Raw genomic sequence first — 21,288 nt, 5'->3', positions numbered from 1 at the left:
ATTATAGAGTGTATTGACCAAGTACTTGCGTAGGATGGTTACTATACACATTGTTTACATTCTACGGGCACGTTGCTATGGGCAAGCTCGACGCGTTGTTGCTATGCTGGCTAGAGAATAATAACATAAGATCAGTCTCTCTTCTCTTCTCTTTCTCTTCCTCTTCTTCTTCTTTCTCTTCAGAGCTAATGTTGACGATTTTCCCCCCTTTTTATTTACTGCCCTTCGACGTCCCCCCTTACGACGAACTGCGCTGTGACAATGGGTCGCGTTAAGAGGTGCGTGCTTGCAGATTTCTGCTCTGGCGCACATTGTTTACTGACAAGATGTTAGTTTCCCCCGTGCCCATACATTTCGAACAGGTGGGGAGGAGCGGCACAAGGCCGCGTCGAAATAATGGGCCACGAAGAAGGCCGATTGGCGTAAAGCCAATAAAGACGTTGACCTGGCCAACTTTGACCAGGAGAACCCCCGCCCCCGCCCCACCGTTCATAATTGGAAGGCCGGCACTTGTATGTCAAAAGTAACAATTTTTGGTAATGGTCTTGATGCTAATTGGTGAAATAGGTGCCATCAAGGAAATCCGCCCCTTCCAGAGCTCTACCGAGCTAATCTTCCCGGCGGCCCCGTTCCAGCGATTGGTTCGGGAAATTACTTTGTCCTGTTACCAAGGACATGAATATCGCTGGCAACGTACTGCCATTGAGTCACTTCAGGAGGCTGCTGAAGCGACCTTGTGCGCTCTGTTTGAGTGTAAGTCACCATTGGCAATGGACCAACAATTATACTGAGTAATATAGGCTCTGTTATGGCAATGGCGCACCGTAAGCGCGTTACGGTCAATGCTGATGATATGAAGCTCGTTCTTGGCATCAGTGCCATGACCGGGTCGAACTATTTCGGCCCGATTGATGCGCCTGATCGCCCCGCCGCTGCTGCCCCCGCCCCGCCAACTACTGCTGCCGCTGCTCCACCACCACCGCCTCTCTGCCTCCCCCCGGCGCCGACAGGGTCTCCGCCCGTCAAATGGCGGGTATTAGAGCCCCTGTCCGGTTCACAAAGCCGGTTCTGGAGGAGCAGGAGGAGGAGGAGAGGGAGGAGAAGGAAGAGGGGAAGGAGGAGGAGGAGGGGGAGAAGGAAGAGAATGATGATGATGATGATGAACTTGCTTAGGCAGTTCTTGGTTGTTTGCTGGCTTCGGCCATTAATTAGTTTTAATAGTTTGTTTTTATTTTTCATTTCCTTTACAATCAAAATTGATTCTTCTAAGAGTTCCGCCTTCATCAAAAAAGTAACAAAATTTGGTAACAGTCCACACAAAATTTGATCAGTTTGACTCTTCCCTATGAATTTAACATAATAAGACTGGAAATCTGATCCCATTCCAGTCTTACTATAAATCTGGCTGCAACAGGAAATAGAAGTCTATCTTCTCTGCTGGGATGGGATGTGGGACATAATTTTCTATTTGAGGACGGGACCGGGAAATAATTTATAGAATAGAAATAGAAACAGGACCTCAAGCTCTTGAGTGGGATGGGACATGGGACTGAGATTTCATATTTGGGATCCCGGCTGTTTCTAAATTCGGGACCGGGACCAGCTTCAATGGGAAATGGGATCCCGTCCCGGTCCCGAATACCAGCCTGCAACTTAAGAGCTCCGAGAATGAATATTTGTATGCCGGAAGCAACAACATAAAGGTTGAAGGTTGGGGGTCAGTTTGGATAAAGATTCAAACGCCTAGAGGACCAGAGAAGATCGGACTAAGCAAGACGGCTTATATACCGAATTTTCACACAAACCTCGTCGCCATGCCCCTACTATGGGAAAAGAAGGTCTATTTTGACAATAGGAAGATGCTCCTCCATATTCACCACAAACTCCGCGAACAAACCTAACCCGAACGCGGATCCTTCCAACCCCGAATTAACCGAAGAATCAGCCGAACTATGGCACCAACGGCTAGGACACCTTGGTAGGGAACCTCTAAAGCATCTACCATACGCGGTAACTGGCATAAAAGCAAAAGACTTGAAAGGACCAGCAGGAACAGAATGTGAGCCATGCGCGGTCACTAAATCCCGTCAGATCATTTCATGAAAGCCAATGGATAAGGGAAGTAGACCATTCATGCATTTACATGTTGATTTGATCCAGATTCCAGTTCACTAAATCTTTGGATAACTTCAAGTATCTTCTGCACACTTACTGCCTGTATACGCATATCCACAACGCTGAACCTCTCAAACGAAAATCCGACGCGTTAGCAGCTTTGAAACGGATTTTTAGGAAGATAAAGAGGGTTTACAACCTAAGGGTGCTGGTTATACACTTGGATGGAGAAACTTCTCTACAAAAGGCCTTTCCAAACTGGGTTACAGAACAAGGCATACACGTTGAGAGATCCCCTCCCTATACGCTGCAGCAAAACGGACTGGCAGAATGGTCAAGAGCCTTAATATCTACAGTGGCTTGAACTATATGCGTAGCTGCCAATTTGCGGGAGGATCTATGGCCAGAAATAACCAAAGCAGCGGCTTATTTGTTGAACAGAACCCTGGTTAAAGCTCTACAATGTGAAACAACCTTAACAACATTGGAATCCTACCTTAATGATAAGGCTGGAACGAATAAGCCAGATATCTCGCGCTTACGCGCCATTTGCTGCAGAGCCTACCCACTTATAAAGGATAACTCAATTCCAAGAAGCCGCAAACTGGCTGCAAGAGCTGAAATTGGCTACTTAGTTGGATATGAGTCCACAAACATCTTCCGTATATGGATCCCACGCAGGAATGAGGTGATCTCAACCAGGGACGTTATGTTCAACAAAAAGATCATCTTCGACCCTAGAGAAGTTGCAAACGAAATAACAGGCCTACAAAAGGAACTACTAACTAACCCGGTTCAATTAGAAGACTTTACTAGGGAAGAATCTGACATTGCAGAGTCCTCAGATGAATCCGACGAGGAGCTTATACAATTACAGTCCAAGGGACCTAAGGATTCAGGAACTAAGGGGGTAGATCCCTTGGAAATTGACAAAATTGACGGCTTACAACTGCCTACACCAGATCCGGAGCGTAATATGGAGCAGTATCCAGAACAGCGCAGAACCTCGCAAGTCCTGCTGCCGTCACCGAAACAACACCAGAAGCAGAAATGCCTGGAGGGTTATAGTTCCCCGAATCCTCCCATAGCAACACCGTCCGCTCAAATACTCAACAAACTTGAAGAAGTATCCCTTAATGAGGAGTCTAACCCGGTGGACAATCTAATGATTTCCCAACAAGAGATCCAGGAAGGAGTCTGAAAGTCTACAAGGACCAGAAAGCAGAACACTGAACAAATGAACCCAGAGGAATTTATAGGACCCTCTAAGAGGCAACGCAAGAATCTATACGGATTCCGGATTAACAATATAAAGGATTTGGACGGCTTATTCGCAAGCTTTATGGCTGGAAAGGAACCAACACACTGTCTACAGCAAGAAGAGATCCCGCCGCCTCCCAAGAGCTATAAACAAATGCTCAAACACCCGAATAGGAAGGAATACAAACGAGCTATGGAGGTTGAAATGCGGAAGCTCTGGGAAAAGGGCTGCTTTGAGAAGGTTCCAGCTACACGTGCGGAAGCTGACAGGTTGACCCCAGTGCCACTAATGTGGGTGTATGACAACAAATTCGACACAGATGGATTCCTTTTGAAATATAAGGCAAGGGTTGTGGTACACGGAGATCTTCAGCCAGCTACAGATGAAGACACATGCAGCAACGTTGGCCACAAGGGCACTTTTTCTAGCTACTCCTGAAATGCTGAGTTGTGCGAGGGAAAAGATGGATTGGAAATGTTGACAGCTTGCCAAATCTGTGAATACTAGTCTCTGTTTGATCCTGAAGTCATCTATGGTGACCAACCACATATATGTGTCAACATCTAACAAAAATACATGGGCTTAGCTGTCTTCTAGACCTCCATGTATTAGTGAGGTTTACGTGTTTGTAGCCAAATCATCATTTCTCCGTTAATATTTCATCAGTGTTGATGGCCCTTTTGTCTGCTTTCATATTCCAGATCTTGATGGATTTCAGCTCAGTCCTTGCCACTACAACATTATCCTTAGCCTCTTAGGGCACTGAACAATTTATCAGAAGTCAAACTTTTGGCTTTTTAATTTCACAGCACTATTTTCCACTCTCAATGATAACAAAATCCATATTGTTGTCTTCTTGAGCGGAATTGTCCTCGTCCTGGTCTTCAGATTCTTCACCCTCCAACCCAGCTTCAACAATTTCCGAATCCTTGTGAGAGGCGGCCCGGCTGCGATCAGCCATCATCCAGACACTATTCCTCGCCAAACGCATCCTGTCGACTTCGCGAGCTTCAAAAAATTTGAATGTAAGTTTCTTCACCCGGATACCAAAGATCTGCTCTCCAGGAGCCACGTAGCGATTTGCGGCTTCCCGCCCTTGTTCGTACCTGCCAGAGGCCCCCACATTACCAATTGGCATCCCAGCCGCAAACTCCTCCACAGGCAATGAAAACTGGCCTGCATAATGTTGTGCAAGTCGAGCACCTTCCTCGGTGCTCGTATCGAAAAGCGTGCGAAGGCCAATCACAAGATATACATTCGAGCCGCTCTCAATCTGCTCTTGAAGCCATTCCCGAACTTTCTCTTCTTTGCATAACGTGTTAAACACGGCCGTGGGTTTCCTGAGCGTGTAGATCCGGCCTAAACGTGCAGAAAGACGTATATCAGAAGACCTCGTGCGCCCAATGGATAATTGTGCAACATGAGAGAGAAATGCTTGCACCCTCGCGTTCATATGACGCTGTAGGAAGGCGGAATAATCGCGTACTACCTTAACGGTATAGTCCTTCGGCGTCAATTGCGTGGGGGTTTCAAGGGCGTCAAGCTCTGGATCCTTGATATTCGGAATCAAGCTTGCCAACTGGACGTCTTCTAGCGAGAAGAAATGATCATTGAGAACCCAACACGATGGCATCACGGCGGATAAAATGCCTGGTATTTTTCAACACATGCGCATTAAGTGAGTACATAGACCTGGATCTATGAAGTCCAAGCGCCATGACTAACACGTGGGTGTCAAGGTTGTTGACGAAGTGAACCTGATATCCTTATATATATGTAGTGTGCAGTGTAGTGGCGTCAAGATAGATGAAGGAACCAATCATCAAGAATCCAAAGACTGAAACTAGGAGCTACCAGAGAATATGGGTTCCACCCATCACACTTTGCCTGATGATACATAAACCCTGTGCCCTTTGTCTCCATAGAGGCATTAAAATTCCATGAACTGATCTGAAATGCATCAAGATCTGGAGACCAAACATGCAGGGTCACTGACGTCAGCACTGCATGAGCTACCGAGTACTCCATATGAAGTTGCGTTGACATGGAAAAAAGTACAGTAATGACAGAAAGGTTTACCGTTTGGGTGGCGACAGACTGCTGAGGTAAGTAACTGTTACCTCTGGCTTCAGAGTAGACAATAACATATCATCTGCACCCTGTTTTCAGGTTATCTGTGGATTTTTCGGATGCTGTGACAGGCCCTATGTATTGAAGCCTTATGTTTTACTAATCTGACGTAAATTTTCTTCAATACTCTAGTCAATGGAGGGCTGGGAGGCGAATCCGGGGATAGCGCATGGCTATAACAGAGCTCATCTACCACTGGCAATTATGATCACCTGAATTGAGCAAGGTATCTATCTGAACTATCTTGACATTATTTACACCTTTGAGACAGGCTTCAGAGAGATGGGATATTAGTTGTTCGCGAAGAAGCTGTTTATGCTACAGGAACACTTGTGGATATTGTAGACTCGTCTCTCTTGAGTATTGAGCGTTTTTTCCAATGGCAGCTTGAGAGAGCTGAGGAAACAGCAGCCCCGGACGAGGTTATCCGAGTGATGCAAGTTACATGTACCCCGCATGTTACTTCCCATGACGACCACAATTGAACAATGGATCTGGATTCCTATGCAAACTGGCTTGGACACTGGTTTGAGAGAACCGGACAAATAGCACTCTTGGAAGAAGCTATCCAACTTGAACGGGAAGCTGTTGACCGAACTGCTCGTGATGACCCTAGTCGAGCAATGTACCTGCATAATCTTGGATGTTTTCTTGAGGAACGATTTGTGGAAATAGATGCAATACCAGACCTAGAAGAAGCTATCCGACTTGGACAGGAAGCTGTGGATTGCACTGCTTATGATCACCCTTCTCGGGCAATGTATTTGAACCGTCTGAGTGTCCAGTTTGGAGCCCGATTTAAGAGAATGGGAGCAGCATCAGACCTAGAAAAAGCTATCCAACTTGGACAGGAAGCTGTGGATTGCACTCCTCATGACCACCCCAGGCGAGCAGTGTATTTGAACAGTTTGAGTGTTATGCTTGGAAACCAATTCAAGAGAACAGGAGCAACATCAGACCTGGAAAAAGCTATCCAACTTGGACAGGAAGTTGTGGATTGCACTGCTCACAATCACCCTTCTCGAGCAATGTATTTGAACAATTTGAGTGTTCAGCTTGAAGACCAATTCAAGAGAACAGGAGCAACATCAGACCTGGAAAAAGCTATCCAACTTGGACAGGAAGCTGTGGATTGCACTCCTCATGACCACCCCAGGCGAGCAGTGTATTTGAACAGTTTGAGTGTTCAGCTTGAAGAACAATTCAAGAGGACAGGAGCAACATCAGACCTGGAAAAAGCTATCCAACTTGGACAGGAAGCTGTGGATTGCACTTCTCATGATCACTCTTCTCAGGCAATGTATTTGAACAGTCTGAGTGTTATGCTTGAAGGCCGATTTGAAAGAACAGATGCAATGTCAGACCTGGAAGAAGCTATCCAACTTGAACAGGAAGCTGTAGATTGCACTGCTCTCAACAACTCTAATCGAGCAGGTTATCTGAGCAATCTTTCTAAGCAGCTTGGAAACCGATTCAAGAGAACAGGAACAAGATCAGACCTGGAAAAAGCTATCCAACTCGGACAGGAAGCTGTGGATTGCACTGCTTGTGATGATCCTAATCGAGCAATATACCTGAATAATTTGGGAAATCGGTTCAGACACCGATTTGAGACAACAGGAGCAATGGCAGACCTGGAAGCAGCTATTCAACTTGGACAGAAAGCTGTGGATTGCACTGTTTGTGATCATCCTAATCAAGCAATGTACCTGAATAATTTGGGAAATCAGCTCAGCAACCGATTTGAGAGAACGGGAGCAATGGCAGACCTGGAAGCAGCTATTCAACTTGGACAGAAAGCTGTGGATTGCACTGCTTGTGATGATCCTAATCGAGCAAGATTTCTGAGTAATCTAGGAAAACGTTTTAAAGCCCGATTTGAGAGAACAGGAGCAAAATCAGACCTGGAAAAAGCTATTCAACTTGGACAGGAAGCTGTGGATTGCACTGCTTGTGATGATCCTGATCAAGCAATGTATCTGCATAATCTGGGAAGTTTTCTTGAGAAACAATTTGAGAAAACAGTTGCAATGTCAGACCTTGAACAAGCTATACAACTTGAACAGAAAGCTGTTGATTGCACTCCTCATGATCACCCGAACCAAGCAGTGTATTTGAGCAGTCTGGGAGCCTGGCTTGGAAGCCGCTCTGAGATACCAGCATTGATGGCAGAACTAGAAGAGTTTATGCAATTTGAGGAGGCTGTGTATTACACCGCTCGCGATGACCCTAATCGGACGTTGATTCTGGATATTCTACATGAGCTGTTGGGAAATCGATATCACCGAACCCATGCACTGTCGGACTTAAGAAAGGCTAGCCGACTTGCAAGTAAAGCTTTGGATTGCACTGCTTGCGATTACCCCGATCAAGCAACGTATCTGGATAACCTGGAAAGATGTCAGAGAGAAAAATTTGAGAAAACAGATCAAATGTCAGATCTGGAAGAAGCTACCTGGTTTGGACAGCAAGTTCTGGATTGCACTGCTCGCAATCACCCCAATCGAGGAAAGCGTCTGGATGACCTGGGAATGCAACTGGAAAAGCGACTTGAGAGAACCGGAGGAAAAATTAGAGATTCCAGAGGATCTCTTAATCTATTTACTGAGGCCCTGAATATATATAATGCTAGGCCCCTTGATCGTATCAATGCTGGCAAATATGCTTTCATCTATTATATCCGCGACAGCAATTGGAAGAGCGCACGGACTGCCTCTGATGCGGTTGTTGGCTTATTACCACGATTGAATCTCCGGTGGCTCTCCAGGCACGATCAACAGCATCTTATTAAGAGCCTCACACATTTCTCATCGTTAGCGGCCTCTGCTGTACTTCAGGCGGAGGGCACTCCAGCTGAAGCGGTTGAGATTCTCGAGGCTGGCCGCGGTGTGATCGCCAGTTTTATCATCAACGCCCAGAGCGACATCTCACGTTTGGAAGAATATAAGCCTGAATTATATTATGAGTACATGACGCTTCGCCAGCATGTCAATGTACCGTTCTCAAATATTGCCGAACCCGAGATTAGCCCTTCAAGCGGCTTGACATCCACAATACAACTTAGCACACATGAGTTGCAGTCCAACGTTCACCGCTCGATTACGCAGCGCCATCGGGACATCGAGAGGTTGGAAGAAATAGAGAGCAAGATCAGACAACTACCAGGATTGGACCGGTTTCTGCTCCCGCCAACTTCGACTGATCTGATGACACTAGCTGTTTTTGGACCGATTGTTTCCTTCAATGTTACCATGTATCGAAGCGACGTGTTCATCATCACAACGTCTGCAATCGTTGGTATGCGTCTCGAGGAGCTTTTGTTCAACGATCTAAGGAAGAATGTTGGCAAGTTGCTCGGAAAAAGCAAGTTATCAGTCGGCAGACCCAGCACGAAACCTCAAAGGCAAAAAGAGCTTCAAAATATCCTGAGGTGGTTGTGGGATGTTGCAGTATATCCTGTTCTCAGTCAGTTACGGTTTATTTCACCTGTTCCTTCGAATCCTCTACCACATATATGGTGGGTTACAAGCGGGTATATGGGCCTTATGCCTCTCCACGCGGCAGGACACACAGACAAGACCGCTTTGGATTACGTCGTGTCCAGTTACATCCCCACTGTGAAGGCCCTCAAGTATTCCCGTGAGCAACAACTTCGACGCCCACTTGAGCCAAATCCAAATATGCTCATTGTCACAATGCCGGAAACTGCTGGTATGGGGGCTCTGAAAACCGTTGAGGAGGTGGAATCAATCTCAAGGAGCATCTATCCTATCGTTCCCACTATTCTCAACAAACCGTCCAAGAAAATCGTTTTGGACGAGGTTCGCACACACCATATGGTACACTTCTCATGCCATGGAAATTCTGATTCAACGGATCCGTCAGCCGGCGGATTATTTCTCGGACCGGGTGAAGATGGACGGGCGGAGCATTTTACGGTGCGAGAGCTTGCTAATATCAGCTATGAGCATGCACGGATTGCGTTTCTGTCCGCATGTTCCACGGCCGAGAACTCGTCAAAGGAGTTGATTGATGAGGTGATACACATGGCAAGTGCATTCCAGCTGATTGGGTTCCCGCACGTCATTGGAACTCTCTGGGAAGCCAGCGATAAAGCGGCAACTTGGATTTCCGGCGCGTTCTACGAAAGTTTGATGCGCAGCCTGAGAGAAGATGATTTTCGTGTTAGGCACGATGTCGTTGCCAATGCCCTCCACCAGGCTGTCAGGAGGCTGAGAGAACGGATGAGAAACGACTTAATCTCTTGGGTACCATTCATCCATGTCGGCGCATAAGGGGGGAAATATGTTTTCACCAGATAGTGGATGGCCAGATTCTGTATGCAATGTGGCACCTTCGGCGCGGGCTTGCTAGGATTCCACGTCTTTCTTTTTTTTGAAGATCAGACTCAATGAATGAATTTTCAAACTTTCAGCTGCCCTCCATTTGCTATTGTGCCTTTAAACATGAGCTTCTCGGACCTGGGCTCCTCGAACCGTGCGTCAAAAATTGGTCACTGGGTTCAACTCTGTCTCCCAAGCGTTCATCAAGACGAATCCCACCAGGAGAAGGGTCACAACTGCAAGACGATCAGGCAGTTTTGATAGCTGACCGTCGCTGCTGTCACGGACTCCATACGACAAGGGAGCGACTGACATGTTCTCCTGGATGGGGAATACTGGCCGCCGACGCATGGAGCAAGGATGCCACGCTGGGCGAGGCAGCTGCACAAGTGCTTCATATTCACTATAAACCTCAGTCTTAACAACATTCAATCATTGCTCAACATATGTGTTGAACTTATCCTCAGGCCATTGAAGGATCTTCTCTAATAATTAATTCAGTCTTAAATATCAGCCTGTTTCTTATGGTATCACTTCTTGATCCAAGCAATTCTTGTGTTGTCCCTGAGAGTTCTGTTGAAGGCCTCATCAGGTTTGTGGACCTTCTCATCAAGTGGGAAGGCTCAGCGCTTGCCTTTGTTGGTCTGCCTTGGGCAGTTCCATAATGGTGAATTGCTGACATCTTTTCTGAATTATCTTGCCTCTCAGTACCAGATCGACCAACGACCAACCACTGGTTATGAACCCATTGCTTGTCCAAGACTGATAAACAGGCCTTTTACTTGAGGCAGACTATGGCTACTGCTAACATGTTCCGTGATTGGTCATATGTAGTGGTGGCCTGATCCCTCTGGCCGGATCACCCCTAAAATTAAGCCTTTTGGGTGAAAAACAATAAGACATTCAACCAAGTTATTGTCAAACAAATGTTCCAGGAATAGCAAGACTCTGCGCTGTATATTCCACCTAGAGACTCTTCTTGGTAACCTAATAGCTTTCAACGAAAGGCCACATCCGTCGCGCTTCTTCTGGGGATTTCTCCGCCGCCATCTGTTTGATGAACATATCCAGTAGTTCCTGGTTTTGCAGGCGCTTTTCTATGATGTCCATCTCGGGAGGTATCCATCCATCTTCATCCGTATCCAAACACTTCCTCGCTAGCTCGTGAGCCTTATGCCAATCCTCGTATTCCCTGAACTGGGAATCATGCTCTTCTATCTCCCCTTGGCTGAAGGAGTAAGGGCAGTCACCAGTAAATCCCAGCTCATGCCAGTTCTCGAAGATCTCTATAAGACAGGCTCGAAGCGGGATAACTCCAACTTCTGAAGTTTCACCGCAGCGCTTGAACAGTTCCCGGAAAACGCGTGGAAGGTTCATCGCGGTATGGGCAGGCCTATTCTCAAGATAGTTTGAAACTTCATATGCCTTGGCGGCTACAGCTTGCTGCTGCTCATACCTTGCCAACTGTTGTTCTTCCAGGTCCAGCTCATCGAAGTTATCAGGAAGCCCCGGCTTTTGAAATCCTTGAGCATAATTTTGCGGTGGTTCCAGGAAGACTGGCCATCGTGCTTGCAAAAAAAGCGGAAGGATGGATATTGATTGCCAATCAATGAGTGAAAGGATCTGCGATGGTTCATTTGGAGACACATAAATGTTTCCCATATGAAGATCCGTATGCCAGATGACAGGCTTAGCGGATTTTGCGAGAGTGGGATGCGAGTCCAGTAACTTCAGAAGGTGTATAGTGCTTTCCAGAAGGCCCTTCCGCTCTATAGGACTTCCCTGATAGAAAGTTCCTGGGTGCGGTGATGAACCATGTAAAACACGGAATATCTCCCGCTTTGCGATCGCAATACCATACGCAGATAATGTAGTCCCTGAGAGCATATATTAGAATCAACGTCAAAGGAATAACGAAAATATACTCACATGGTCCTAGATCTATTTTGGAGTCATCCCATTCCTTATAGTCATCCAGCATGTATGATCTGTCGCCTGAGCGGCCCACGCAGTATGATTCTGAGGGATCAATGTCCAAGTCAAGCAGCTTACATCCTGGAAGGTTCCCACAAAAAGCCCGTAGATACAGGCTGCCATAGGCGGGGAGCTGGATCGAGGAAAGTTCACGTTCAAACTTGGTAAGCTGCTTGATGAGCTCCAGTTTGTTGGGCTGAGACATCTCACCCCATATCTTGAAAACAGGAATCCCTGCTGCCCTCTCCATAATAATATATTCCACACCCACGGGGTTCATGGGATCTGAGGACCACGTGTAGACCTCTGGGACTGGAACATTTGTATGTTGGCTCACTATGAGATACGTTGTAAGTTGACAGACATTGTGGAATGAAAGACCATTTGCATACCATATTTCAAAACAGCCACCTCTGATTCAGTAGTGTACACTGCCGGTCCAGAGTTGCGACATGGAATTTTTGCAATAATCTCCATTCCATTTTCCTTTTTCATTAAAAGGGCCTTGCTGAAGCCCCCTTCCATCTTTTCAACTGCATTAATGGGAGACTCTTCGCCTCCCGCCGAGGCAGCAACAGCGCAGAGAGCAGCCAGGTTAAACTTCACATAACGTCGTTCAAATTGAGTCCTCTCATTAACAAGAAAATTTCCATTTGTATACTCAAAGAGTTGTTTGTCACTGATGGGTTTGCCTAGATCATATTAACCAATAAGGAAAGCACCCGGTGTTCATTCAGTGCATACCACGACAAGAGATTTGTATATTCCGCCTCATTTGTTTCCCGGGAGCACCAATCTTTTGTAGGAGGAAGGAGATACGATTTCGCATCGTCGGTAAAGACCTGTCACAAATTGGAAGAATGAGAGATTCAACACCTAAGCGCTGTCGTAGAGACTGTTGCCTTTACAGACCTAGCCCCAAAAAGGCTAGTTTATACTGATGTAATCCAAACTAGTCTGTTTCTAGTACTTAAGTACTAGTTTACCTGAGACAGGCTGGCTGCGCACCGGGTGAGCAATATTAAGCGCTTATCGTGCGGACAAGGTATGCATGTCCTCAGCTTACGCTATTTGGTAGGAATAGTGACCAAATAGATACTGTTGGTAAGTGCTCGGTTGAAATTCTCGACTGTACTCCAAATGCGACAGTCTCTAATGTAATGAGGTACTTTGAGGTTCAGGGTACAGTACACTGGACAATTGTTCCACAATTAAGTAAGTAAAGACAGGAGCATAACCTCACATCCAACCTTAAACCTCCTCTCTCCCCGCATGTTGGAATCCAGCTTTGATATCCTGCTCATCGGAATCATTTCGTGCACTCGGCAATACTCTAGGTGACAGACACTGTAACAGAAGATGGCAATCAGTAAAATTATAAGTAGAAATATGTATTTGACAATATGCAATGCTTACGGACTTCAATCTTTATTCAAGTTCTCTTTCGCCTGACCTGACAAATCCTCCCAACATGCCTTGGCAGCATCCTCTTGATCTTCTGGAAGAGTGTTCTCGTTCACAGTACCCACTGCAAGGTTGCTATGCGTTCCGTGTTTCTGTCTCCATTTCTTGAGGGAATCGTTCTTCGCCTGCGAGTTTACCTGCAAGTAAACCCTCTTAATGCCGTTTTGCGTCTCGCCGGCGTCCAGTCGGACCTGGAATTTGGCGTCATTGTCCTTTGCTTGCGCTGGTGCAATACGTTTTCCTGGTGTTTGCTTCTGGAACAGCTTCTTATAAAGCCCGCCCTTAAAAAGGGCTTCCTCAAACTGCTTGAGAACCTTAGACATAGCTTCTGTAAAATCGGTTTTCGAGATTCGCTAGAAGTGTATCGATGAATATGATAGTAAAAAGTACTTCGAATTTCAGGAAACAAATATGGAACGATCTCATATTTATATTTTCCATTGTGAATTATCTGATTTAACCAGCATCTTCAGTTGCTGGCGGCTAACTGGGCAGGTGCGAGGCTCTCGAGCAGCAAATTCTGATCCAAAATAAGTCATTATTGTTTTTGTGATGCAACTATCTGCACGCAGGGACATACTGGCGCTAAGTTGGGGAACAGCCCTGGCCGAGCATGAATATTGGCGGCGTCACCGAGAACGCAATCTCTTCCACTTCATGCAAATTGATTGGATGTCAGAGACTTAAAAGCATCCGTCAATTCTTTCTTTTAGCAGCCTCCTATCTGCGTGTGGTAGGCGATACATTAGATGTTTCAGCCTGAAAGCTCTCATCACCAATGATTCGATGTCCTCCACCCCCAGCAAGCGTAATTCAGAGGGAGTCGCCTTGGCTAAGGCCTTACCAAACGGCACTCGCATTGACAGGACTCGGCTTTGAACCAATTCACAAACGACACTGCTCGGAAGGATCTTTACTCTTGTGATAGAACTGCCAGCTCCAGGGTGTCCCTCGCGGAGCCATGCCTCACAAGCTTCGGAGCCCCTTCAAATAGGCGCTGCGACAGTGGATAATTGTTGTGGAAATGGAGTTCACTGTGAGCATCTGCTGTTTTTCTCCTGGCGCCTGCAACAATCAACCAATGGATGGTAGGTGTTGAATTGATGACTGTGGTGAACCAAGGGTGCAGCACTAAATTGGACAGGCAGCAAGATGGACCACTTTCCATACCTTATGCTGAGGTGCAGTCAGTGGGAAAGGTCGGAATCTCCACCCGTTCAACTTGGACTAGCAAACACGACAGCCTGGAATGATCGTCTCTCTGATTCACCAGTTAGTTTGGGCCAGACAGAGAGGCATTGACAAGACTGAAGGTTCAGGCCGTTACAACACACCAACTGAGGGATTGCCCCACTGTTCATGCTTACTTACTTATCCACCAGCCTGTAAGTATGTGTAGTTATCTCCATTCTTCATGTAGAGGCACCAGTTGTCAGACTTGACCTTTTGAATCTTGTTTGGGTCCTCATATATGCTTACCAGGTGTTCAAAAATCTCATCCACTGTAGTGAACCTTTCTGAGTGGTCAATTTGCATTCAGGGGGCAAGATGCTTTGCAACATCTCCTGTTGTTCAGCTCTCAATGTAGGCAATCTTGCTTTTCTCATCAGCAAAGTAGTCACTATTGATTTGCAACTTGCTTTTCTGTATGGATGTAGGTCAACTAAGCATCAGATGACATCGGATGTTCAGGGGAACTCATATGACCCATAACTCTGAACATATAAGGATTGCATGATTTGCACAGATTGTGGGAACCTCAGTGTTCAGTCTCCTAGTTAGAGGACCCCTACATTCTACACATGACTCCCTCCCATCAGTTGCGGGCATCGGACCTACTTAGCTCTTTCATATCCCCCAATCCTGGGAACAACCACAAAATCTATGTTGGGTTCCCTAACATTTTCATTCAGAAGGCCCAATGCTTGAACACAGGATTCTTCTCATCAGAGAGGAGATTAGGGTCAGTCATCTTGCTGCTCTTCTTTCCACCAATGCTTTCAACACTGCTGGCTCAAGCCTGCATCACAAGATTGATAACTGCCTGTTGGAGGTCCTCTTCTCCATCACCAAGATGTTAGCCTGTGTATCTAATTCCTGAACATATTCATGTAGTTTGTTCCTCTTAGTTTGCAGTTGCTGCATGGTGAACCTTCCACTATCCATAGACTGTGCTATCTCTCTATGCACATGGTTGGTATCTTTCTCCAAGGCACACAGGAAGCCTTTCTTTGAGATCACTGTTGCAGAGCCCATGTTCTCTGGGTTCCATGCCATGAGCTCCTAGTCTGATCTCCAGACTTCTTTACTAGAGTTGGAGCTCACCATTCTGGTATTCAGTATCTGTTTGTTGGTTCACTCATTCATTCATTCATTTGTTCATTGGAGACTTTAACTGTGAATCTCCAAAGAGCCAAAGATGTTGTAGGTCTTAATATTATGTTAGGAGCTCAGCTAGGCGCTGTAGGAAGAGAATCACTGTTGCCAACTAGGTAGCTATAATAACAAAATACTAAGACAGGCTCTAGAAAGGGGGTTCAGGGTGAGAGCTCACTATATACACACAATAAGCTTCCATGTTGGATAAACATTTATTCCTTTAGTGAATCCTCTGCCTAGGGTTTAGGGCTTCGCCCTGGCACAACCTTCCACTGGTCTGCCAGCTCAGTCAGAAGGGTTGTGGTCCTCACAGAACCCATGTCTTGTCCTTCTCATCATCATAACCTTCCCAATGCACTCTGTACCACAGCTTGTGATCCTCTCTCTTTGAGTGAATTATCTCGCGGATCTGATACACCCTCTCATCCTTGTCTGTCTCGCGAACTTCATGATGAGGTGAGCTATCTATTCCTTCACGGGTCTCGTGCTCGCGGAGCAGGGATACATGGAAACTGTTATGAGTTCGCAGACCTGGAGGCAGCTCCAGCCTGTAGGCTTGTGAGTCTACCCTCTCCACAATCCTACAAGACCCAAGCCTCAACAAGTCCAATTTCTTGTTAGGCTAGGTGGTCTTGATATTGCGAACGTCAAGCCACGCCTTCTTCTTGGGACAGTCTCTCGCGAGGTGCCCCTTTTGGCGACACTCAAAGCACTTCCCATCCTTCCTTAAGGCTTCGCGATCCTTGATAAGGTCCTTCCCCATCTCCCGTACGGGTCTCTGGGGTTGACTCCTCTTATCCATTGGCAGCCTTGAGTCATTGGTCTTCATACCTCTGCGAGCACTTCCAACTGGATTGGTAGGCTTCGCGTGTGGGGCATTCTTTGCATAGGCCACTGACACACTTGGTCGGAGTCGGGTAGCCAGTGCTACTATGTCATCAATGTCATCTGGTATTTCCAGCTGTTCATCCAGTTTGGTTCGCATGGGCTTATCCAAGCTCCATATAAAGAGGTTCTTCTTTAGCTTCGCGAGGTCTTCAAATTCTTCACCAATTTCTAATGTGCGCTCCAGGAATCGTCGGTGATAGGCATAGTCGGTTTCATCTGGACTCTTGCGAAGGCTAAAAAGTGCTCGCCAAGATTTTCGCGTGCGGTTTGTCGGATCTCCTAGCCTCATGTGTAGGAATTCCTTGAGGCCATTCCAGTTGTTCTTCAATGGGTTCTGTTCGCGGTAGACCCCCCAAAGCTCGCTCTCAATATAGTCGAGTCCAATGAGGGCGTACGCGAGGGTCTCCTCATTATTCAATCCGCTGGCGTCGCGAATGGATTCAATATTGGAGGTGAACCGCCGGTATTCTTTGTAGGTGCCAGTCTGGTAGAGCTTTGTGTGTTGCAGTGGGCTCAAAACTGACGAGCGCTTCGCGGGTGTTGGATTGGAGGTAGCTATATCAAGGGATTCACTTCGCAAGTGCTTTTGGCTGGTTTGGAGAGTGTCATTCAACTTTGCTTGCCATTTCACCATTTTCTTTAGTAGTTTGGTTTTCTCGCGAAGCTGTTGGATTTCATCTTTTGATGTTAAAGTAGACTCTCTCTCTGAGGTCGCGGAGTTTGTTTCAGTTTCGTCGACGGTTGAGAGAGCTGAGGTGTCAGGATTTGTAGTCTCCTCGCGAACTAGGGTAGGTGGCTGTTCAGGTTGGTTCTCTGCTGGCGTACTAGGTTCGCGAGTCTCAGGGGGTTGGCTTCTTTGTGTAGAGACCATTGTCAGGCGTCACCAAAGGATGAGTGGCAAAATGTGAGGATCGTACTTCGCGGATCAGCGTGATAATGAATCTCTAGTAGGAATTGTATGTGGAAAAGGAATACACAAGGTAAAAGTCTTATGTTCTTCTGGCAACTGTGTACGACCGTAGACAAGATTGTCACTTGGCTTCCATTGCTTAAGGGGTTCGCGCAGTGGCTGCCTCTATGCGCGCTTGCGAGCACGTGACTTAGTGTCTCGCGGGCGAGGTACACATCCACTCCCATCAAGTGGTTCGCGGGCGAATCCTTACACCTTTTTACTACGGTCGCTACCCAATACCTAGTTCCCCTGACTAGTGGCGTGGAAATCGCTACCCTATATTCGATAATGAAGTCTCTGAAATCGATACAAATATTGTGTCCCTTAGTAGGGCCAAAGCCGCTGGAATTGGATTCAATACCCTTACTGGCCTTCTAACGCGTGGCAATGAGATCCTAGCTACTACCGAATTCCTTCATAATCAGTGGATACTAGAATATCATCCCTGTGAGGATTGACCGGCAGCCTTTGCTACTACCAAGAGATCAGCCAAACGCTTGGTCTCTTCCGCCCTCAATGGACCTTTGGAGATCACGTTTAGAATACGGTCAGGATGAACAATTGAGCGATTGAATTGCTCCTGGCAAAAGCTACGCAAGCCAGCAGGCCATCCAGATTTTGAATTCTTTGTACAACTCACCGTTTGCGATGCTCCAGCTTCAAGGTGCTCATCTGTACGTGTATGTATATGGCTAAATCGAATCGCGGGGCGTATGCTATTAACGTTGGTCTGAGATTCAATAGGATCGTGGCTCTCCTCGCTTGCTCTCTGGCAGTAGCAGTCCATCCGGCAGGCTATTCGGCACTCTGTTCGGCGGGTTATTTGGCAGTCGGTTCGGCGGGCTATTCAGCAGGTTGATAACGGTTGAAGTTGGGCATTTGAGCTGCCAATGTAGGGCTTCCAAGCGTTGGATTGAGCTCCGGGCCCATAGCCACTAGTTAACCAAAGCTTGGTTGATCGTTTGTCGAATTTCTTGATTAAACTTCCAAACGAATTCGTTCGAAAAATCGTTCGTGAACGTCGGATATACTCGGTTGTGAACATTTTTATACACTGAGAATCGAGATTATCCACCAGATTATTACTGAATTAGGCAAATAGTAGAACATTGAGCGTTCAAATCAACGTTGCTAAATACGGAGTCACTGTACGGAGTACGGAGTACATCTAAATAAATCAGAACGGATTCCTCCCTCCTCACTGGTGGTTTGGATTTTGTTAAGCGCTGGATTTTGAGCATTTCGGTAGCAGCCGATTGGTGGAACCTGTTTAGTTTCTGCCGTCTTCTGATTGGCTGCAGTCAGGACACTATACCACGCTAGGCCAAATTTAGTCTAATTGTACCTTTTCTCTATCGGGTTTAGTGCCTTCCACAGCCCCCCTTTCTTGCTTATCTCAGCACAAGCTGGGGCGGCGCAAATACGTTGTTCCGCGGACCGGCGGCCGGGCTGCGCGTCGGTGATGGTGGGTGAAACCTCGACGAGCGTTGGAATAACTAAGAAACTGACGGCAATACCCCTTTGCGCAAGGGGGCGAAGCGAGCTGGTCCATGCGCTCTGTTTGAGTGAAATTCCCGGCACTTCCGAAGCTGATTCGTATTGGCTTGTTGTCGAATACGACTCCCTCTGTAGTATTTCGTGTTTCGATCCCTCGCAATTCTCGACCAGCTCTCACCGTGTAACGGCATCTCGTCCGGGATAGTTACTCGACGCTCCGCATGACCCCATCGTCCGTGCCACCCAACTCAATTCCACAAATACATAGCACACAGACATATTCCTGGATACATGGAGCGCAAGAAGGGTGGAAGCGTCCGGGGCAAAAAGGCCAATGGACGACGAAAGGTCGCCAGCCTCGTCGTGGATGACTTGGGCGCTGAGCGAGGCAATATCGCGATGAGACCAGAGGACACAGCGGCTTCCAGCAACGGCCAGAACGAAGAATCGATGACGGAGAGCTCTGACGGAATGCCGACTCCTTCCCCAAGCCAATTCGGCGGAGATGGCCTCTCCGTCGACCCCCAACGATCGCCCAGCTCGACCAGAAGGCCCAATGCGTCCCGTAAGCCTTCGTCGCCCATGGCTCCTCCGTTTATGGTCTCGGCTCCCGGAAAAGTGATTGTCTTTGGTGAGCATGCTGTTGTGCACGGCAAGAAAGCGATGGCTGCTGCCATCTCTCTCCGATCCTACCTCCTTGTAACTACACTGTCCAAATCCCGTCGAACTGTCACCTTGAATTTCCGCGACACCGGCCTGGACCACACCTGGGACATCGACTCCCTTCCCTGGGACGTCTTCAATCACTCTTCGAAGAAGAAATTCTACTACGACCGCGTTACATCCCTAGATCCTGACCTGCTGGACGCCATAAGACCGCACATATCGAACGTTTCGCCGGATAAGCCTCCCGAAGTAAGAAAAGTACACCAGGGATCAGCGAGCGCTTTCCTCTACCTCTACCTGTCCCTCGGCTCACCACAATCGCACGGCGCGATATACACCCTCCGATCGACGATTCCAATCGGTGCTGGTCTGGGAAGTAGCGCGAGCGTCTGCGTCTGCCTTAGCGCCGCTCTGCTGCTGCAGATTCGCGCCCTGGCTGGGCCGCACCCAGATCAACCGTTCGATGAATCAGAGGTACAGATCGAGCGTATCAACCGCTGGGCGTTTGTCGGGGAATTGTGTATCCACGGAAACCCAAGCGGCGTAGATAACACGGTGTCGGCGGGGGGAAAGGCTGTTATCTTCCGACGAGGTGACTACTCTAAACCACCGACGGTCATTCCAATCTTGGATTTCCCGGAGCTGCCGCTTCTGCTCGTCAATTCTCGACAATCTAGATCTACGGCGACGGAGGTAGCCAAGGTTGGCACGCTGAAGAAATTACACCCCGCGATTACAGATTGCCTATTGGATGGAATCGACCAAGTCACAACGTCGGCACACGACTTCATTTCGTCAGAGAATTTCGATAAAAATTCTAGTGAGACCCTGAACTATTTCGGCACTCTGTTTCGGATAAACCACGGTCTCCTCGTCTCCCTCGGCGTATCACACCCCCGTCTAGAACGCATCCGAGAACTGGTCGATCACACCGGCATAGGATGGACAAAGCTGACCGGTGCTGGCGGAGGCGGTTGTGCCATTACTCTGATCAGAACTGACCGTGAGTCGACTGCGCTAAAGCCACTCGAAAGACAGCTGGACGAGGAGGGATACGAGCGATACGAGACGACACTTGGTGGGCAGGGCGTTGGCGTTCTCTGGCCGGCTGTCCTGAAAAATGGCACCGACGAGGAAGGCGGAGAAGAGATTGACCAGCAGAAGTTTGAGAATGCAGTGGGAAACCACGGTATTGAACAGCTGGTTGGTGTGGGCGTGCCGGATGTCCGTGAAGGGTGGAAATTCTGGAGGCGTGGGCATCTGAGCTGATCCTGAGAGAGACTGTAGAATCTTCCGATGAGCTGCCGCTGCCGCTGCTGTTCATGCATAGCGTATTCTATGTATTAATTATTTATGCCCTCGGGCTTAATATCCCTACTAATATTCCCAGGCTGGTCCGCATGGCTTCTGCTTCTTGAAGGATTTTACCGTCTTCCAGTCCTACGTATGAGGAGGATAGGAATGGGGTTCCATTATTTAGATTCGGGGTTGTGTCTACCTAATGACTGTATGTACGGAGTAGATACCAGCCGGTTATAGAGCTAATTGGCCGTTTCTGACGCATTGCATTGACGGTTGGAGACGAATGCAGCCTTAATTAAAACGAGGCCGACGATTGC

General features: G+C 47.4%; 8 protein-coding genes across 8 annotated transcripts; 3 read left to right on the top strand and 5 right to left on the bottom strand.

Moving 5' to 3' along the window:
• Nucleotides 1–261: 261 nt before the first annotated feature.
• Nucleotides 262–1,173, top strand: CIMG_05720 (uncharacterized protein; the record flags this gene model as incomplete). The annotated part of the gene is made up of 6 exons (XM_001241823.2): nucleotides 262–278; nucleotides 334–362; nucleotides 429–512; nucleotides 568–753; nucleotides 801–1,033; nucleotides 1,063–1,173. 6 exons carry the CDS (start codon nucleotides 262–264, stop codon nucleotides 1,171–1,173), a joined length of 660 nt encoding a protein of 219 aa, XP_001241824.2.
• A 2,977-nt stretch (nucleotides 1,174–4,150) lies between these two features.
• CIMG_05721 (uncharacterized protein) lies at nucleotides 4,151–5,082 on the bottom strand. The gene has a single exon (XM_001241824.2). It carries the CDS (start codon nucleotides 5,007–5,009, stop codon nucleotides 4,188–4,190), a length of 822 nt encoding a protein of 273 aa, XP_001241825.1. The 5' UTR covers nucleotides 5,010–5,082; the 3' UTR covers nucleotides 4,151–4,187.
• Nucleotides 5,083–5,994: 912 nt separating this feature from the next.
• Nucleotides 5,995–9,801, top strand: CIMG_05722 (uncharacterized protein; the record flags this gene model as incomplete). The annotated part of the gene is made up of 1 exon (XM_001241825.2): nucleotides 5,995–9,801. One exon carries the CDS (start codon nucleotides 5,995–5,997, stop codon nucleotides 9,799–9,801), a length of 3,807 nt encoding a protein of 1,268 aa, XP_001241826.2.
• Nucleotides 9,802–10,261: 460 nt separating this feature from the next.
• CIMG_05723 (uncharacterized protein) lies at nucleotides 10,262–12,668 on the bottom strand. Its single transcript, XM_001241826.2, has 4 exons — nucleotides 12,568–12,668; nucleotides 12,216–12,515; nucleotides 11,779–12,159; nucleotides 10,262–11,726 (listed from the first exon to the last, which is right to left on the bottom strand). The coding sequence occupies exons 1-4, from the start codon at nucleotides 12,650–12,652 to the stop codon at nucleotides 10,837–10,839; spliced, it is 1,656 nt and encodes a 551-aa protein (XP_001241827.1). The 5' UTR covers nucleotides 12,653–12,668; the 3' UTR covers nucleotides 10,262–10,836.
• Nucleotides 12,669–13,244: 576 nt separating this feature from the next.
• On the bottom strand, nucleotides 13,245–13,610 carry CIMG_05724 (uncharacterized protein; the record flags this gene model as incomplete). The annotated part of the gene is made up of 1 exon (XM_001241827.2): nucleotides 13,245–13,610. One exon carries the CDS (start codon nucleotides 13,608–13,610, stop codon nucleotides 13,245–13,247), a length of 366 nt encoding a protein of 121 aa, XP_001241828.2.
• A 1,702-nt stretch (nucleotides 13,611–15,312) lies between these two features.
• CIMG_13628 (uncharacterized protein) lies at nucleotides 15,313–15,543 on the bottom strand (the record flags this gene model as incomplete). The annotated part of the gene is made up of 1 exon (XM_004444873.1): nucleotides 15,313–15,543. One exon carries the CDS (start codon nucleotides 15,541–15,543, stop codon nucleotides 15,313–15,315), a length of 231 nt encoding a protein of 76 aa, XP_004444930.1.
• Nucleotides 15,544–15,742: 199 nt separating this feature from the next.
• On the bottom strand, nucleotides 15,743–17,554 carry CIMG_13627 (uncharacterized protein). The gene has a single exon (XM_001241828.2). The coding sequence runs from the start codon at nucleotides 17,423–17,425 to the stop codon at nucleotides 16,289–16,291; it is 1,137 nt and encodes a 378-aa protein (XP_001241829.1). The 5' UTR covers nucleotides 17,426–17,554; the 3' UTR covers nucleotides 15,743–16,288.
• A 1,476-nt stretch (nucleotides 17,555–19,030) lies between these two features.
• Nucleotides 19,031–21,232, top strand: CIMG_05726 (mevalonate kinase). The gene has a single exon (XM_001241829.2). It carries the CDS (start codon nucleotides 19,295–19,297, stop codon nucleotides 20,936–20,938), a length of 1,644 nt encoding a protein of 547 aa, XP_001241830.2. The 5' UTR covers nucleotides 19,031–19,294; the 3' UTR covers nucleotides 20,939–21,232.
• The last annotated feature ends 56 nt before the right edge of the window (nucleotides 21,233–21,288 follow it).

Source organism: Coccidioides immitis, assembly GCF_000149335.2.
Source record: "Coccidioides immitis RS genomic scaffold supercont3.5, whole genome shotgun sequence".
NCBI lineage: Eukaryota > Fungi > Ascomycota > Eurotiomycetes > Onygenales > Onygenaceae > Coccidioides > Coccidioides immitis.
The sequence above is the reverse complement of the archived record's forward strand: the minus strand, read 5'-3'. Positions and strand labels throughout refer to the sequence as shown.

What these genes read in the sequence shown, in the direction of transcription:
- CIMG_05721 (XM_001241824.2), bottom strand. Translation starts at nt 5,009, where the DNA reads ATGCCATCGTGTTGGGTTCTCAATGATCATTTCTTCTCGCTAGAAGAC.
- CIMG_05723 (XM_001241826.2), bottom strand. Translation starts at nt 12,652, where the DNA reads ATGCGAAATCGTATCTCCTTCCTCCTACAAAAGATTGGTGCTCCCGGG. An exon ending in TATACAAATCTCTTGTCGTG is followed by an intron (nt 12,516 to 12,567) that starts GTATGCACTGAA and finishes AATATGATCTAG; the next exon opens with GCAAACCCATCAGTGACAAA. An exon ending in GGTGGCTGTTTTGAAATATG is followed by an intron (nt 12,160 to 12,215) that starts GTATGCAAATGG and finishes CGTATCTCATAG; the next exon opens with TGAGCCAACATACAAATGTT.
- CIMG_13627 (XM_001241828.2), bottom strand. Translation starts at nt 17,425, where the DNA reads ATGGTCTCTACACAAAGAAGCCAACCCCCTGAGACTCGCGAACCTAGT.
- CIMG_05726 (XM_001241829.2), top strand. Translation starts at nt 19,295, where the DNA reads ATGGAGCGCAAGAAGGGTGGAAGCGTCCGGGGCAAAAAGGCCAATGGA.